The sequence below is a fragment of the Eutrigla gurnardus genome (assembly GCF_963514095.1).
Source record: "Eutrigla gurnardus genome assembly, chromosome: 8".
NCBI classification, from domain to species: Eukaryota; Metazoa; Chordata; class Actinopteri; order Perciformes; family Triglidae; genus Eutrigla; species Eutrigla gurnardus.
In genome coordinates this window covers 498,408-517,554 of record NC_139922.1, presented here as the reverse complement: position 1 = coordinate 517,554, position 19,147 = coordinate 498,408, and the positions used below count along the sequence as shown (strand labels likewise).

Genomic DNA, 19,147 nt, shown 5'->3' with positions numbered 1-19,147 from the left:
CAATCAGAGATAAGCGGTCACAAGTAGCTGGTTATCAACTTGTTAAATCAACCAGGGTTTCCCTGTCGAGCTATGAGCGCATGGACATGAAAGAGGTGGCGTTTGCAGCATCTGACCAATCACAAACGTGGATCAGTCTATGGCAGCGCAGCGGCATATTTCACGTACGAGGAGCGAACCATAATCTTACAGAAATACGAAGAAGTAAAACACATAATACAGACAAAAAGCAACAGTTTCATCTGCAAAATGCAGGAAGGACAGCTGGCAAAAACTCGCCGACTGTGTGAATGTGTAAGTCGTATTAATAGTATTCATAGTCGTATAATAAGACTGCCCCATCATAAGGGAACTACTAGATCTGACTGATTGAACTAACATGTTAACTGTGCTGACAGCTTAGTGGTAGAGTTACCGCCCCATGTACCGAGGCTCCCTGCAGCGGTCCTGGGTTTGAATCCGCCCTGTGGCCTTCTTTTGAAGCATGTCGTCCCTCTCTCTCTCATCACTTTAACTCTCACGCTGTCCTCCCACAATAAAAGGCCAAAAAATAACGTTAAAAAAATAAATGTGTTGCTTAGATGTATTCTTATGACGTGGTGTATGACAATATCAGCCTCATTCTTTCAGCTGCAATCCCGGTGGTGTAAAACGGACTTGGGAGCAAATAAATAATTAAAATAAATATAAAAACATAATTCAAAGTGGTAAGTAGGCTGTACACTGACACAGATACGTCATTCCCTCCGATGAGAATCTGTATCTCTCATATAAAACATCGTCAGGGAGACGAAAGGGTTTTTGCCAGTCTCTGAACACTTTAGTTCTCCTAAGAGAACCAATCCACGATTCACTGAGCTTTTTTTTTAAATCTGTGCACCAAGAGAGCTGATTGGTCAGTAGGAGGTGTATTTCTTTACGTTGATCTCTTATCAGGAACATAACCTGCTTCGGACCAGGTTAGCTTTGCAGTGTAAGTTACCATGGCGATCTACCCCGGTAAGAAGTGAACCGGCGTTGTAGGACGGAAAAACCAGGGTTAACGATTAAAGTCCCAGTCGGCAAGTCCGGCGGATCGAGGGTACTCTGTCAGATTTTGAATGTTTACAACTCTCACGCTCCTCCCCCACGACCACCGAGCTCCTTCCCCTCGACTTTGTGCCCTTTGAAATCCCTTAGATCACGCCACCTTTGAAATGCGGGTCGGATGTTGACTCTCGTTTTATCACGGGCACCGTCGCTTTCTTTTTTTTCCTTATTTTCAACAAGGTGTTTTCTTTTCCTTGGTTGTTTTGGACCTCCTCGTTTCGGTTTTTAATGAGGAATTGGGAGCTTGTTGCTACTTCCCTCCGCCTCCCTCCTGTGATAGTGGAACGACCCGAGGGGGGAGGGGCTCTGTGTGTGCACAAACACAGCCCTGCGTGCTCATTGGACAGGATCTTAAGGCGGGTCCACACCGCACCGACTGCCCGACTCGCGTCGGTAAATTAAGTCGGGCTACTTAATATGGCTGACTCGAATGGCGGATTACACATTTGAATCGGCTGAAATGAATGCCGACGTGGGCCGATTCGAGCGACCACACCAAGGAGACTCATGTCACGGACGCCGACTCTCTCAAAGACGCTGATTTTCGGTCCGGTGTGGACCCGCCTTTAGAGGCGTGCTTTTTTTTCTATCGGTTGTTCTATCGGAGCATAGTGTCGGCTTCAGTGAATATGATCAAAAACATGTTGCAGACTGGGACTTAAAGTTACCTTGCTAAACCCAAATCCTGCTTCCTAGTACAGGCCTCTGGCAGCCAACAACCTCCGGTTCTGAGAGTTGAAGCTATTCTGGAGGTCCTGAAAGCTGCATTTTCTCTGCTGGCCACCAGGGGGTGACTCCTCTGATTGTATAGAAGTCTATGAGAAAATTACCCTACTTCTGTCTTTATTATTTGTGGATAATAATAATTACGGGACAACAAACAGAATCAAATTTTAAATCTAAAATGTAATTTATTGAGATCGAGACAAACAAAGTAAAACAAATGTCTCGGAAGTAATATGTTTCAATGCAAGATATTTTTTGTGTGTGAGGGGTGCAGTGAATATGTCTTTATGTTAGATATGAGACTATAAAGAAACAAAGGGAGGATGAGGGGAAACAATTAGACAAAGGAAGAATAATCAAAGTGCCCATGTGAAAGAGTGCCTGCATCAACCGAAAATAGTGCCCCACTGAAGGTCAGTAAAAACCTGCTTATATACCCTCACACATTTACTGGGGGGTGATCAATCAGGTAATTTAGAAGCCGTCCACATGTACGAAAACAATCTTTTTTTCTCTGGTTTTCCTTGGTGTCGTTTAAAGAAAATATGCGTCCACACGAATCCATTGTAAACGACTCAGCACGCTGTAGTACATATTCCAGGCCTATATGTGGCGCTGTTTCTGCTACAAAAATACACCAAAAAAACGTAAGAGAAGAGACGGAGCATGTGCATAAAGCTTGCGCTGTATACAAGCTGTCTGTAATCCTTTTTAGCTCAGCGTAGTGGCAGTGGTACGACGGCGTATTAGGGCCACTGTAATGAAGCCGAGAGAGGTGCATAATATTCAGAGAAAATAGTCGCAAATGTATTAAAAGTAGCAAATTTGCTCGTTAATTAAAGCAAACATTGCTTGACCGGATGTTTGCCATTGCTATGACAACAAGTGAAAGCTTTGGCTACTATCCACCTGACCACCCAATCAATAAAAACCCATAAGATGACAATTTGTCCTCATATGAATAAAATCAACAATAACCATCAACAGCCCTTATCCTAAGGACCTTAATGCGGCGTTGTCAGAGGTTGTGATGGATTAATTAGAAAAATTGTTAGCTAGCGGTTGTTAGTATCGTTTTTTTTTTATACAGTGGCCCTAATATGCGTCATACAAAGGAGCAGAATATCTGCTGCTGCACGTAGGCCGCCATTGTTGTTATGAGACATCGCGGGGATAAGAAGTCAGGCTAGAGGGTCGAGGGGTGGGGCGATGACATCATCGTATGCGTATTTGCTGTCTACATGAACACGAACAGGAGGGGCAGCGTTTTTTTTTCTTTTTCACCCTGGGACCTTGTTTAAAAAAAAATGCGTTTACAGGCACCAAAAGCGCCGTTTCCGTGTGGACAGCTCCTAAGATCGTGGGATCTAGCCCTGCCCTTGTAGTGGCAGCTATGACCTAAAGGGGGTTTAGGGGGTTGCCACATCTCCCCCATTAAAAAGAGGTTTGTTTAAAAACCTCAAATAAACAAAACAAAACAAAAAATTCCAAACCAACAATACCGTCTCTTCCCAGATCCTGGGCCCTAGGAATAGGAAAGACAGTAAAACCAAGAACTCTATACATAACCACAAAGCGGAGAAAAAACAAAACCTGTTGCAGAATCAAGCTCCAGCGCATAATGCGTTGATTCTGGTTCTGCATACGGTCAATAAAGACCAGCGGGTTGTAGTCAGTGATAATTTCTATTAGACTCGAAGATGAACCCAAATAGACCTCAAAATGTTGTACAGCAAGAATTAAAGCTAGCGCTTCTCTCTCCACTGTGGAGTAGACTTGCTGATGGCGATTACATTTTTTTGAAATATACCCTACCGTGTGCTCTACGCCATTCCATCCTAACTGTAAAAGAACTGCATCAGTGCCACTCTCACTGGCAACAGCAACACTGAAAAGACAGTCAAAGTTTGGAGCAGACAGCACAGGGGAAGAAGCAAGCAGCAGCCTAACATTGTCAAAAGCTTCTTGACATTTTATGGACCAATCAAATGGAACTTTAGGGCTAAGAAGGTTGGTCAAGGGTGTAACTACAGAAGCAAAATTCTTACAACTTACAATTCTTAGTAACGTGCCATACCAAGAAACCTCCGGAGTTCCCGGCAGGTTCTAGGTACTGTAAAATATGGCTTCAGTCTTAGGTCCTACAGGCCGAACTTGTCCTCCATCTTATTAAATTCACATTTGGCAAGGTTTACAGTAAGATTAGCGGCAGCAAGACGAGTAAAGACCTTGTTGATCTGGTCGAAATGTCCATAACTGGACGCATCATTCCGACCAGATCAACAAGCTCTTTCTACAGTACCAACTTTGGTACTGTACAGGACCACATCATTAAGGTACGCATCACAACCCCGCATACCCACCAATACCCACCAAGACGAGCCTCTGAAATGTGGTAGGAGCATTTCTGACCCCAAATGGCATAATGTTGTACTGCAAGACATTTTCAGATGTAAGAAAAGCAGACAAATGAATCAAAATTAAATTAATCAAGAATAAAATATGAGCAATGTATTGAAGAACCATTGTAGTAATTTTTAATTATAATCCCTTGTCATTCAAAGACCACATGTGCAAAAATATGAAAATGTATGTGAAATCATTTATGGAGGAGTCTGTAAAGCAAGGATGCTTGCAGGTCGAGTCATTCTTACATTGACAAAACTCTGAGAAAAGTTATAATTAACGTCTTTGATGTGCGTGCATGTGTGTGTGCGGGTGTGTGCATGTGTGTCTCAGACTGACATCACCATGACAACATATATACCGACCCTGGTTGGCTCCAGGCTAACACTGCATTTGCAGCCAGCTGTCTCTGTGTGTTTATATCTGACTTTGTGCCTTTTACAGAGGAAATCCGGAAGCACAGCTGGTCAGGCATTCCAAGGGAAGTCCGGCCAATCACCTGGAGGCTTCTCTCTGTGAGTCTCCTTACCTTCACGTGTTCTGTCCTGTCACCTTCACATGTTCTGACCTCTGACCTTCACATGTTCTGACCTCTGACCTTTACATGTTCTGACCTCTGACCTTCACATGCTCTGACTTAGTCCGTCAAAAAACGTCACTCATCACTAGGGTTGGGTATCGTTTGGATTTTACCGATTCCGATCCCGATTCCGATCCTCTGTTTCGATTCCTGTTCTAAACGATTCTCGATTCCGATTCTTTGAGGTGCAGGTCAACAGGTCCAGTGTTGCCACAGTTACGTTGAAAAGTAGTACTCTTGACTTCACTTAACTTAAATAATTGTTTGCGTATTATAATGGCAGTAACATCATGAATGAACATTTTATGAATATTGAACCAGCATTAGAGCAGCAAGGAGTGTTTTTTATGGAACAAAGGATGAACACAGTCCTCAAGTATGAGCGGCGTGATGACGAAGGGAGGGGGCGGGGCCAGCAAGCAGCGAGACATTTCTCCACTAAACACTCAAGAGAGACTCCGCTCGCATTTCAGCACAGACTGAGTTAGCAGGAGCTCCGTGAAATCGAGAACTCGTCTTGTTTATTCACACGCTGCGCCTTTTCACCGTCACCGGGCAGGACCGGCTCTTTTAATGTGGTTGTGCCATGCTGTGACTCTAAATGTTTTTTCAAGTTTGACGTTGTATTCTTGAAAGTAGACAACACTTTGTTGTTAACACAGAGTGTACAACGAACCTTTATGTTGCCATCTTTTGCTGAGATGAAGTCGAAATAATGCTTGTATTTCCAGCTGGAAAATGCGTATCTCTCCCCCTCCATTGTTTACGTTTCTGCCGGTAAAGCCGACTACACGCGACCGTCCGAAGGTGTCCGAAGGTGTCGGCTAACATACGTCACCGCACGAAGAAAGCAGATCTTTTTTTTTACTGAAAAAAATAGTAACGCGCCGTGTATTTGGATAAGTAACTCTGTTCTGACTACTGGTTTGGCAATAGTAGCGCGTTCGACTACTCGTTACTGATCGTTCTATCGCAGTCTCCGCACGCCGGGCGGAGTAATACAAACAAACTAGTGCGAGCGGAGTAAAACAAACAAACTAGTGCGGACGTTTAAGAACCAAAAAAAAAAAAGAATCGCAATTCCAACAGCTTCTTAACGGTTCCGGAACCGGAGGTTAGGAACCGGTTCCTATTTGGAACCGGATCTCGATGCCCAACCCTACTCATCACTCAAAGCAAAGCACTGTATGACAAACGATGCAGAGATGAGGAGTTTGGGATCGGGGACGGACTGCAGCCTGTTCAGGGTCCGGAGGATTGTGGAGATGTGGGGTCCCGGTAGTGCTCCTGAAGTCCACCTGGACCCGATCAGGATCGTTGAAAATAAATCCAGTAGTGAGGACGATGTAGTGATCATCTCATTATTGAAAGAAGAAGAAAAAAGATGAAAACTGTTGGCTGTTTTTTTTTCTAGAAATGAGACGGTCATGGAATCTCCCCCTGCTGGAGGACTCATTCTTTTCGTTTCGTAAATTTTCGCAATAAATAGGTATTAAAAAAATTATGATCCTGGTCATTTCTCTGCATGTGAGACTTGAGAGCCGTCGGCGGAATCCGACACATATTAGGGGAATTCGACTTGATGTAGCCGCCTGCAGTGCGCTACCTCACGTGATGTATTGTGGGTTGAAGCGATGCATGATGGCTAGAATTTGTGTCCGACTTAGCAGCCGACTGCAAAGACGTCACAGGGTCGCGACCATATTACGTGACCCAAAACATCGCGGGAACAAGTTTTTAAGAGCCGCTTCTTGCAGCGCTTGGCAGCGCGGTATACGGCGGCTGCAACCTGCTTGTCCACACCTCCGCTATGCGGAATGGATCTCTATTGGTTAAAAGTTCAATGACGTGTGTTCAGGTCCGCACTCGGCGGCCACCTTGTGGTGAAATGATTTGCCTTTTTATTTTGGTCGCTTGATTTAAAGTTCTGTGCATATATATATATATATACAGTATATATATATATATATATATATATATGTATGTCAAGTCGGACTTTGTTGTCCGACTTGACAGCTGCCGTCTCTTTTAGAGCCCGCCCCCTCAGACACCTGCAGCTCTCGTCGGCGTGATAAGTCAAGTCAAGTCAAGACCATCCTGAACAAGCCTATTAATTGTGCATCAGGAACGACGACATCAACGGTGCCGAAAGAAATCCCCCGAGTAGTGTCCAAAAGTGTTTTTTCATTTTGCCTTTGAGTCCACTATATAGTGCTCTACATAGAACTCCCCTATGTAGGGAGGAGGGAGTAGGCAATGATTTCGGACGCAGCCAATGTGTTCCTTGGTCGCACTGGTACACCTAACATTTAGCTGGTCTGTGTGTCGCAAAATGTTTTTCCCCACTGCACACAGCAAAGAAGAAATACCACGGTCTGAGCCGATCAGAGGCCGAATAGGGGCGGGTCTTCATCTCTGATTGGCTCTGACCCAGGGGTGTCAGCAGCATTTGATATGTGGGGGGGTTCTGTTTAGGCAGGGGGTCTGCAATGAAGCAATGAAAAGAGCGCTGGACAAATTAAACCCATCATGCAATTTTAACGCAAATATGGGGGAGTCCAAACAACATTTTTTAAAAGGTGGAGGGCTCCTGCCCCCCCCTCAATATAGGGTGGCAACGCCCATGCTCTTACCCTGGTCTCTTCTTCGCTGAAAGTTGCTGTGCCCGTAACACCTGTCTCCTCTCGTGCTGTAAATGCCCGGTACTGTCTCACCGTCTCCGTCTGAGCCGGTGTCGCGAACCGGGCGGTCCAGACGGGTGTAGTTTTAGGAACCGGTCGTTTGATCCGGTCTCCGGTTCGCCACGGTCGGGCAACATTATGCAGTACGGCCAGAGCCAGACTGGGAACGCTTCTTTTACTGTCAAAGCGTCGTCGTTCAGAATCGTTTAAAAAGCACCAGAAACACAACCGGTACCGGGACAGGTGCGTGGTGGGCCGAGCAGCAAAAAAGCAGCTTTTATGTGGTTGGAAGACCACATGGTGTCCTTTTGGTGTTGTATGTTGCTGGCTGAGTATGGCAGCACGTTCTGCGCTACTTGTTGTGATCCTCTAGCTCTGTGGCTGTTGCACTCAACTTTTGGGTTGGTCACCTGCTTTACTGTTCTTGACGGTCTCCCCCTCTTTTTTTTGTTTTATTAGGAGGTAAGACACAATTAGAACAGAAACCAATGTTATAATTACATTGAGTATCGCAACACATCTGCATCACAATTGAAAATGTAAACATATCGATACAATAGAAATACTGTGCATCATGATGAATGAAGAGCAAGACATACAGTCTGCCTCCTAGGATATTTTCTTATTTTGTATATGTGGCCTAATAGGAACATGATCGGGCGACAAACAAACAATGTACAAATAAAAATAATAAAATAAAAAAAAAACAATAAAAAAAAAAACAATTATAATAAACAAATAACTGAGGATTCTTGTATGTGATGAGTGAATAAGTGTTTAAGCTACAGGGTGTAAACAAAAACACAAGGGAAGCCAAAAGACAAGAGAGGGAAAAAAAATAATAATAATAATGATAAAGATAAGAAGAAAAGGAAAGAAAGGAGGTTGGGGTCCATCAATCAGGAGGCATAGCCTGAAGAGAGCGAAAGAATGTTAAAAAGGGAAGCCACTTGTTATAAAATTGATCAGAGTTACCTTTCACTGAATATCTGATCTTCTCCAGCTTTAGAAAAGACATGGTGTCATTGAGCCACTGAGTGCAAGATGGAGCTTTAGTTGACTTCCATTGAAGAAGAAGCTGGCGTCTTGCCAGTAAGGAAGTAAAGGCTAAAATATCTAATTGGTTAGAGGTAAACCGGTCTTCTGGGAGCCCGAATATGGCGACATGGGGAGAGACTTTTATGGTCATTGAAAATATTTTTGACATGGTATCAAAATAATTCTGCCAGAAACGAGAAAGTAACGAACAAGAGTAAAACATATGAGTTAAGTTGCAAGATGAAGCATGGCATTTGTCGCAATTGTCGGTGATACTGGGATAGATTTGTGACAGTCAAGTTTTGGAATAATGGACTCTAAACAATACTTTAAACTGTATAAGTGTGAGACGAGCGCAGGCTGAGCTAGTGTACATTTTCTTAAGAGCAGTGTCCCACCAGTCATCTCCCAGATGTAGACCCAGTTCTTGTTCCCAAACAGTCTTGACTTTGGTAACTGGTGAGCAATCAAAAGACAGAATTTCATTATAAACTTTAGAGATGAGTAACTTCTGAAGTGGGTCGTGGGTTAGAAGCTCCTCCCACTGTAGACTTGGTGGTAAAGAGGGAAAAACTGGAAAAAAGCATTAGCACAGTGTCTAACTTGAAAGTAACGAAAGAGATGAGAGGGTGGGAAATGAAATTCTCCCGAGAGATCTGAAAAGCTGCGAAAAATACCATCCTTAGGTCTTTAAAACATTTCAGGCCCTTATTATGCCATGCAAAAAATGTTCAATCTGTAAATGCAGGTTGAAATAAATGATTTCTCAATAAAGGAGCTAAGGTAGATGCTGACTTAAATTTGAAGTGCCTTCTGAATTGATACCAAATTTTAAGTGTGGAGCGAACCACTTGGTTATTTGTAAAGCCAGAGAGGTTGGATGGAATAGAAGAGGTAAGTAAAGCAGTTAGGAGGATGAAACACATGACTGCGCCTCTAGATCACACCATGGCAGATCAACTGATTTGAACCAAAATTAAATCTTGTGGATATGTGCTGCCCAATAATACAATTGAAAATTTGGAAGTGACAATCCACCATTGAATTTACATCTCTGAGGTGTGGATTTGCGGATCCTGGGTGCCTTTCCACACCATAGGAAGTGAGAAATAGTTTGATCAATTGTTTTAAAGAACTGCTTTGGGAGGAAAAGTGGGAGACAGTGGAACAAAAATAAAAATTTGGGCAAAATGTTCATTTTGACTGCATTAATTCTTCCGATTAATGAGAGAGGTAAGCTTCCCCATCTTTGGAGGTCAGATTTCATTTTAGACATTAAAGGCAGGAAATTAGCAGAAAAAGTTTAGGGTTCTAGTTACATTGATCCCTGGATACTTAAAGCCAGACAGGCTAAATTTAAAAGGAATATCAGACTGTTTGAGCTGTGATGCTGAAGCATTGACAGGGTAGCATTCAGTTTTAGAGATATTTACTTTGTAACCTGAAAATGATCCAAATCTCTGAAAAGTAGATACAATTGTTGGGATGGAAAGAACAGGATCCGAGACATACAGCAATAAATCATCAGCATAAAGAGACAACTTAAATTATGTGCCCAAACGTGAAATTCCAGTAAAAATGGAAGAGGACCTCAGAAAGATTGACAAGGGCTCTATAGCTAGTGCAAACAGTAGGGGAGATAAAGGACACCCCTGCCTGGTGCCACGGGCAAGAGTGAAAAAACTGGATTGAATGTTATTGGTGGAGATACTAGCTTGTGGAGATGTATAGAGGAGACATATCCACGAAATGAACACATTTCCCAGCCCAAATTTCTTTAGTACAGTGAATAAATAGTCCCATTCAACCCTGTCGAATGCTTTTTCAGCGTCAACCGAGATCACTACTTCAGGTGTTGCTGTGTTAGTTTTAGAGTAGATAATATTTAGGAGAGTACGGACATGAAAGAACAGCTGCCGCCCCTTAACAAATCCAGTCTGCTCAGGTGAAACAATAGTTGGTACAATATTTTCTAGGCGATAGGCCAAAGCTTTCGCAAGGATCTTAGCATCCACATTTATTAAAGAGAGAGGTCCATAGGAGCTGCAGAGAACTGGATCCTTATCTTTTTTTAAGAGGAGACTTATGGAGGCTTGTCTTAAAGGGGCCCTATTATGAAAAATCGACTTTTCCATGTTTTTCAACCCTAAAATGGGTCCCTGGGGTGTCAATAAGTCCCCACAGTATCAGAAAAGACCACCATCTCCCTGTTTCACTTTCTCAGTTTGAAAGAAATCCTCCCGATAAACGAACGGTTTGCAGAATGTCCACTAAATGACGTCAGCACCGAATTTTCCTGTGCCTTATATGGGTCATCTCGGCTCATTAGAATCGCTCCACCTGTGTGGTCCCGCCCACATAATCCCCATACCTTTTGGCTGTCAGTGTGATGTACATACAAACCAGTTAACCAAAATGCCAAAGTCAACGGAAAGCGAGTTGGCAGTCCAATTGCTGATATTTACTGGCATCGTCGGAGCATCTACGATGGAAATGTGCGCACACGCGTCCGTAAATGTGTGTTTGTGTGTGCGACGCACTTCACCGACAGGAGCTTTGACAACATGGGTCGCTACAGCTCAGGATATGCCTCTAACCTGAGGCTAAAGTTTGGATCAGTACCGACAGTCCGAGAGCCAACCACAGACACTGAAGCGGTAAGTTACTAAATATTAGGTAATATGCCGTGTTAGACTTTACCGTTTCTTTCTTAGCATTGGTGTGTTAGCATTGGCGTGTTGCGTTAAAAGCTTCCATTGTGGACCGTTAACGTTACGTAGTACTGCGGGGGCCCAAACCTGTAAAATAAAGCTAGACATCAGTTTGCTTGGGAACGTATTGTAGCATGAATGCGGCAGCGATCAGCTGGTCAGTGTTTGTTTACATGCCGATGCAAAGACGACGTCACCAAACGTTTGTTTTTGCACCGCTAACGAAGGGATTTTACGAGCTATTGGTGCGTCACCACATCAGTTATAGTGAAATAGTAACGTGTTCCACATTTCAGATGTAGTTGTAAACTCTCTCTGTCTGTCTGCTTACAGAGCAGCAGCTCACATCAGCGTCCCACAGCGACCCACCACAGCTACTGTTGGCAGTCAGCTGTCTAGGAGGACAGGTAAAGGTGTGTATCCTGACATGTAGCCTACTTGAGATCAGGTTTAACAGCAACTACTAGTAGTTGTGCAGATGTGTATTTCTATTATGTGATAACATGGGTTTCATTCCTCCATACAACTCTGTTACAGCTACTGTGTCCTGCAAGGACTTTGGTGTTGGCACAGCCATGGTTCCAGACCTGTTTCACAACCACTCCAATAAGGAGACCATCACAGAGAGCTCGCCTGGACCCGGTAGAGGAGGAGGATACTTTGGAGGGCAGCTCTTCCTTGACTTCAGAAGAGCTTGATATGACCCTGCAGAGTCGGCCACAAACAGTTTGCGTTTGTGTTCTGAGATAACTGGGAACTTCAACTGCTGATTAATTTGACAATAAAGTCTTTACAGTAATTGTAAAATGTGTCATGGTTAATATTACTGAAGTAATGGTCAGGAAGACTGCATAATATGTTGCATAGAGGGATTTATTTTTATAAAACACAATTGATAAACAAACAACTGACTGCTGTATTCCTCTTACGTGTAAAGCACCATAACCAGCTGCATATTTCATGCGTTTTGGAGACAGAACATTCAGACAGACAGTTCCAACCAGGATGTCCCACCATGCAAGCCTCTTCCTCCTCCAGCTGCTGCATCCGTCTTCTTACCTAGTGTGAATCATGATCATCGTCATGTTATGTGAATAATAATCTCAACAGACAACTTGGTGTAACAGACAGTAACATTACCTGTGGTGTCTCCATGCAGCAGACGTGTTCGGTGTCTGAAGGCCCACATGGTCACCTAGATGAATATAGTACAGAATTTGAGCATTTCAACAACAAATCTTGTTAATATGGTAACCTGACTGACTTTGCTGACAAGCTGAGGTGTAAACCTCATGTTTGAATTTTGTAACAATAAGTTTGGCACGTAATGTTGAGATGGAGCACAATCACGTTTATAAAACACAGCACACAGCCTATAATTCACAATTCAGGCCATAATTCTGGAGGACGACATGATACTGACCAAATCCCGTTCCTTGTATATCTTTATGTGTAGAGGAGGACGTTTTTAATCCCGTTAATGTGATGTAAACAAACTGCCCGCATACAGCACGCTGTTTTCATCGGGTTTTCATCCGTTTAAATATAATGTTGCGTCCCCATTTGGAAAACATGCAACTGTGAACTGTCAACAACACGGCACTACTAACGATATTAATTGTTGCCGAAATAGCTCACAGATACGTTACTTATAGAGCGAATAACGCAGCATTAGCGTCATTGTGGCTAGCGCTAGCTACGCTAACACACATCGAGTGACCGTCCAAAACGTTACACAGACATGTTAACTAACCATCCAGGTTCGTCCTGCTGCATCCGCGGCGTAGAACTTCTGCAGGAGCTGGTCCTGGTTCTGGGTCGGAGTCCGGTTCGAAGCGGTACGGCTGGACCGCTGTTAGTTTGTAGCGTAGAACCATAACCATGGCAACAAGCTGGACGCGGACAGCACGGGGCGGAGAGACACAACCACTTCCTCAGAAGGAGCGGGGTCGGGGGTCATACATTAGCATAAGGCTACACCCCGACAGAATCACCCGTTTGAAAAAGTGGGGTAAAAAAGCTGAAAATGAGGAGTGTGATCCACTCCGAAATACATGTTCCGATTGTTTTTTCCAGTTGAGGAATTCAAAGACCAGGTTTGGAGACATCAATAACTTATATTAACTTGTGGAAAAATAGCATAATAGGGCCCCTTTAAAGTAAGAGGGAGAGTACCATGTTGTAGCGATTCCTTATATACAGCATGCAGTAATGGGGACAGTTTTTCCTGAACTCTTTTAAAAAACTCAACTTGGAATCTGTCCGGGCCAGGAGCTTTGTTATTTTGCATGTTTCTCATAGCAAGAATAATTTCTTCTACCGTTAACGGCGAGTCAAGTTCTTTAGCAGAATCTGGGTTTATCACAGGGAAATTGAGGTTATCTAGGAACGAGTTCATTTCAGTAGTGTCGGGTGGAGATTCAGAGGTCTCCCCCTCTGCTTGTCTCCCACAGGGTTACCTGCCAGCCAACAAGGAGCGCAGAGAGTTGGTGCTAAGGAGGAAGCGAGAAGAATACTTCGGCTTCATAGAGCAGTACTACCAGGCCAGAACGGACGAGCACTACAAAGACACATACAGACAGGTGAGACGGGCCTTCCCTACAAAGACACATACAGACAGACGAGACAGGTCTTCCCTACAAAAACACATACAGATGGGTGAGACAGGTCTTTCTGCAGTTCACGTTAGAGGGTAAATCCTGGCTGTTCTATGTGGATGTCCAATCATTAGTGATCTCATCAGGGTTCCAAACAGGGAACATGAAGGGTGGGTTGGGACACAGTATTTTGGCTGACTAGTCAACAGCGAGTTGATCCTGTTTGAATTGAACCATGAAAAATAGAGTGAGGTAAGTGGCGTCTCTGTCTGATGCTACAATGCCTGCATTTCGGTACCAGGATGTAACGTTACTCAGCTATTGGTTTTCCAGCAAACATAGGAAACTTGTGAGAATGAGGGATCAGTTAAGTCTTAGACCTCACGTTAGAATTGATAATAATTACTTAGTTTAGTTCATCTTTTTAAAAGTTTGATTAAATGAAGCGAATTAATGCAGAGTTGTGATTTCGACGGTTTAATATGCGGGTCGTGCATCACATGTGTAATACATCATCCAATCATCTCTCGCCGTTGACTCCCGCTCATATTTGATCTGAAAAAGGTCCTATGGCGGTCCACCGGAAAGGGCAGGGCTTAGCGTCTATATGGCTGAAGAAATGCACCAGAGAAAGCACACAACGTGGTGCATGTAGGCACCACTGCACTGCACAGCTCCATAAGCAGGAGCACTGTTCAACATCAACTCTAATTGGACATCCACTTAAAAGGTGGCGAAGGAAAGCCATTAGGTTACTACTCATCAGTCAAAAAAAGGAAACACAAGCATGCTTTCATTATCTCAAGTAACATCTCAGTAATGTTTCTTCCTGTCAGATCCACATCGACATTCCTAGAACCAACCCTCTGATCCCTTTGTTCCAGCAACCTGTTGTACAAGAGGTAAGATCAGCAGAGAGATGTGGCATGCTGCTATTTGTTGCATCATGGGAGATGTAGGACCCCTTGTTTTTGGAGCCTGACTCTTTTAGGTAGGGCTGGGCGATATATCAAGTTTTTAAAATATATTGATATATTTTCAAACACGATATAGGATAAGACAATATCGTGTATATCGAGATTTATGTTGCGTTAAAAATAACGTTATAAGTTTCTTTCGTGGAGCCGCCAGTTCACCTTTTTCTCCTCTCCCCGTGTCTGTCCCTCACACAACTCCGCCTCGTCCTGCCACTCTTCCTCTGTGAAACCAATACCAGCTCCTCCGCTACCCGCTGACTCACACAGTCCCGCATGCAGCAACAACATGACAGACACATGCATGACTGAAACTTCACTGACGAGTCTCTTCAGCACATATTTCTACTCAGCCTGCATCAGAGCATGTGAGCGGGAGCGAGCAGGCAACGGGTTTTGCTCAGAGTGCAGAGCAGCATTTTTATTATACAAGTACCGCTCCGGTACCACTCTATTAATTTAATATTATTATGTATTGTTATTTAAAAAGAAAGTACATGTTGCTATTGTGCAGTCTGTTTAATAAAAGTGCCTGTGTTAAATTTGGCATGGGACTGACTTTGTTTTTGTTATTTCTTTATGGGAAAAAATATCGAGATATATATGGAGTATCGCCATTCAGCTAAAAAATATTGATATAGCGCGCAGTTGGCGGAGTGGTTAGAGCGCATGCCATGTACGAAAGTACATACGCAGCAGACCCCAGTTCGAATCCCGGCCGGAGGTCCTTTCCTGCATGTCACACCCCCCTCTCTCTCCTATGTTTCCTATCTGTCTACTGCCAATAAAGGCGCCTATGCCAAAAAAAAAATAAAATCCCATATGATGTTTGTCCAAATCGCCCAGCCCTATGTGGAGGTACCTACATCACTGGATTAACCATTTTAGACATGGGACCATGTAATGTCATATCACCATTATCCTGATTCACATTATTATCCCGATAATCATCCAAATATGCTTAAAACTCTTAAAATAGTAACAAAATAGACTAAAATTTTGTAAGATATATTTTTTTGTGAAAAACTTTCAAATATTCTGAAATTAGATGATCAAAATGTCCGCCTGCATAAATAAAGGATAAATACATTTAAAAAAAAATAATTTGTATCCTATTATATATACCGGTATATTTTTTTTCTTGTCTACCATCATGGTGAGCTAGACTCAGGTCACACTGTCGCCACGATGACACACTGGTTTCCCAAACCAACACACTGTACATAAAGTTGAGAATCATAATGAAAGTGATTGAGTGGCATTCGCCTTGTGATCTCATACTAAATCTGTTGGACATGTTCTTCAACCGGCCCTGTGATAGACTGGCGTCCTGTCCAGGGTGTACCCTGCCTTCGCCCAATGACAGCTGGGATCGGCTCCAGCCCCCCCGCAACCCTGAATACAGGATAAGCGGTAGATAATGGATGGATGGATGTTCTTCAACCATTTTTGTTATTGTCTTTCTTTGCTCAGGTGTTCGAGCGCATTCTCTTCATCTGGGCCATCCGGCACCCAGCCAGTGGTTACGTCCAGGGCATCAACGACCTGGTCACGCCCTTCTTTATAGTCTTCCTCTCCGAGTTTGTCCGTAAGTGTTTGCACTGTTTTTTTTTGTCCACCAGTCTCGGTCCACCAGTCTCAGTCCAATAGTCTCAGTCCACCAGTCTCAGTCCACCAGTCTCAGTCCACCTGCCCCCACTAAGCTCCTGCACGGCACTGGTTTGTACTCTCTTCTTTGGCTGTTTACAATGTTGTTTCTACAGCTGTCCCAGAATCAGGGTTTTCACCAGTGGCAGTCCACCAGTGGCAGTCCACCAGTGGGAGTCCACCAACCTCAGTCCACCAGCTTCAGTCCACCTGTCTCAGTCCACATGCCCCCACTAGCCCCGACTTAACTCCTGCACAGCACTGTGTTAATCAGCTGCGTCAGAGATTGGGCTGACTGAGTCTAGGTCTTCTCCACTGATGCCGTTGTGGAGGCAGCCCTCATTGACACCACATTCACATGTCTTCACTTCACTAGGATTCTTGATAAGTCATCTGTGTGAGTCATTTGTTGTTCCAGCTGAGGATGTGGAGAACTTTGAGGTGGCATCGCTGCCTCTGGACACCCAGAGGAACATCGAAGCTGACAGCTTCTGGTGCATGAGCAAACTGCTGGATGGAATCCAGGTCTGGACCCGCAAACGAGTCTCAGTCAGCACTTGTTTAAAACTGTTGATGTGTTTAAGGACTGAAAATGCTTTTCTTCCAGGACAATTACACCTTTGCTCAGCCTGGAATCCAGAACAAAGTGAAAGCTTTAGAGGAGCTGGTCAGCAGGATCGATGGTAGGTGGACTCCTGTCAGTCAATGAGGCCTGTTGTGTATCACAGTCAGGCCTGTGTCCACATAGCTCAAGCATCTTTTTTAAATTGTCCCCGGTGAGCACCTACGATCTATCGTCTACCGGCCACCATCTATCGTCTACTCTCTATCGTCTAACAGTCCACTGTCTATCATCTACTTTCTATCATCTACCGTCTATCGTCTAACCGCCAATCGTCTACTGTCTTTTGTCTACTGTCTGTCGTTTACCTGTTTATCATCTACTGTCTATCTTCATCTATCGTCTACCATCTATCTTCATCTGTTGTCAACTCTCTATCTTTATCTACCGTCTACTCTCTATCATCAACTGTCTACCTGTCTACCTTCTATCTTCATCTACCGACTTTAGTCTACCGTCTATAGTCTACCATCTATAGTCTAACGTCAATAGTCTATCTTCATCTCTCATTTATCGTCTACCATCTATAGTCTATCTTCATCTATCGACTAACCGTCTATCGACTACCATCTATAGTCTACCATCTCTCTTCATCTACCATCTATTGTCTACCGTCTATAGTACCGTCTATCATCTATCTTCATATATCGTCTATAGTCTACCCTCTATAGTCTATCTTCATATATCGTCTATAGACTATCTTCATCTCTCATCTACTGTCTATAGTCTATCTTCATCTCTCATCTGTCATCTGCCATCTATAGTCTACTGTCTATCATCTATCGTCATCTACCGCCTATAGTCTACCGTCTACAGTACCGTCTATAGTCTATCTTCATCTCTCATCTATAGACTACCCTCTATAGTCTATGTTCATCTCTCGTCTATAGACTACCCTCTATAGTCTATGTTCATCTCTCGTCTATAGACTCTCTTCATCTCTCATCTACTGTCTATAGTCTATTTTCATCTCTCATCTGTCTTCTGTCTATAGTCTATCTTCATCTATCGTCTACCGTCTATAGCAGGGGTCCCCAAACTTTTTTCGGTGGGGGCCACATCAACTTTCCTTTCTGTGATGGGGGGCCGGGGTCAGTCTATAACAGGAAATTATATGGGCCAAAGTGAAAACCAGTATTATTGTGGAGATTATAATTATCATTTTTTGCAGCTGCCCTTCGCTGGGCTTTGGCACCACATGTTGGTTTGCAAAAAAGTAATAGAAAGTCTTCACGTGTTTATTTGAAGTACCATAGATATTCCTTTTATTTCATAGAAAATTAAAAACACAAGCTGAACAATGAGGTGATGTGATTTTGTAACAGGCACAGGTGAGTTAACAATTGGTAGATATTTTCATTACAGGTAGTGAAATAATATTAATACAGAATAATAGTAAAAATCAGGTGTAGTAGTCTTATCTAGGTGAGCTGAATATGTATGTACAGAGTAATGTAAAGGTGAGTTAACAACAGGCAAGTATTTTGTGCGTGAAAAAGTTTGCTCACCGATATATCTGCTCCCAAAAACTGTGGCCATCTTCATTGCGTGCTTTCTTATGTTGGGGTAGGTCTCCTTTGGGAGGGAAGCATAGTACTCTGTCCCTTTTCCACCAACGCGAACCTAGTTCAAGAGCCGTTGGATTCAACTTGTGAACCGTCCGAGAACCTGTTTGCGTTTCCACCGGCTAGAGAGCCCAGAGAACCACGTCATTACGTCACTGTATACGTCTGAGGTTTCCCCGCAGCGCTAATTTCAAGCATAGCAGACATGTCTCTTCAGAAAGTGTTTATTTTGGTAAATAATACAATAACAATAAAATACACAAAATACTAAAATCACAACATTTTTTAAAGTGTGGAACAGTGTGTGATCAATAGATCGGAGTGTTTGATGTTTAGTCATCTGCAGGTTGGACCTCCGTTCAATATCGCCGATGTCCGACAGCTCTACAAACACAAACCAGAGAACAGCGGTTTAATCACAAACGTGTCCACGACGCTGCGAACACAGATGTTAAGTCACGTTGGTAGTTGGTAACGTTTAGTGAGCCAACGGCAGTCAGAAAGTGGCATG

General features: G+C 43.4%; 1 protein-coding gene across 5 annotated transcripts in view; it reads left to right on the top strand.

The window, feature by feature from the left end:
- Positions 1–19,147, top strand: part of tbc1d22b (TBC1 domain family, member 22B) — a 52,379-nt gene that overhangs the window by 23,587 nt on the left and 9,645 nt on the right. For all 5 annotated transcript variants that reach the window (XM_084015401.1, XM_084015399.1, XM_084015400.1 and 2 more), the window contains 6 exons: positions 4,666–4,736; positions 13,685–13,813; positions 14,665–14,730; positions 16,276–16,390; positions 16,868–16,974; positions 17,057–17,132. In XM_084015401.1, coding sequence (XP_083871527.1) covers positions 4,666–4,736; positions 13,685–13,813; positions 14,665–14,730; positions 16,276–16,390; positions 16,868–16,974; positions 17,057–17,132 — 564 coding nt within the window. The remainder of the gene's footprint in view (positions 1–4,665; positions 4,737–13,684; positions 13,814–14,664; positions 14,731–16,275; positions 16,391–16,867; positions 16,975–17,056; positions 17,133–19,147) is intronic.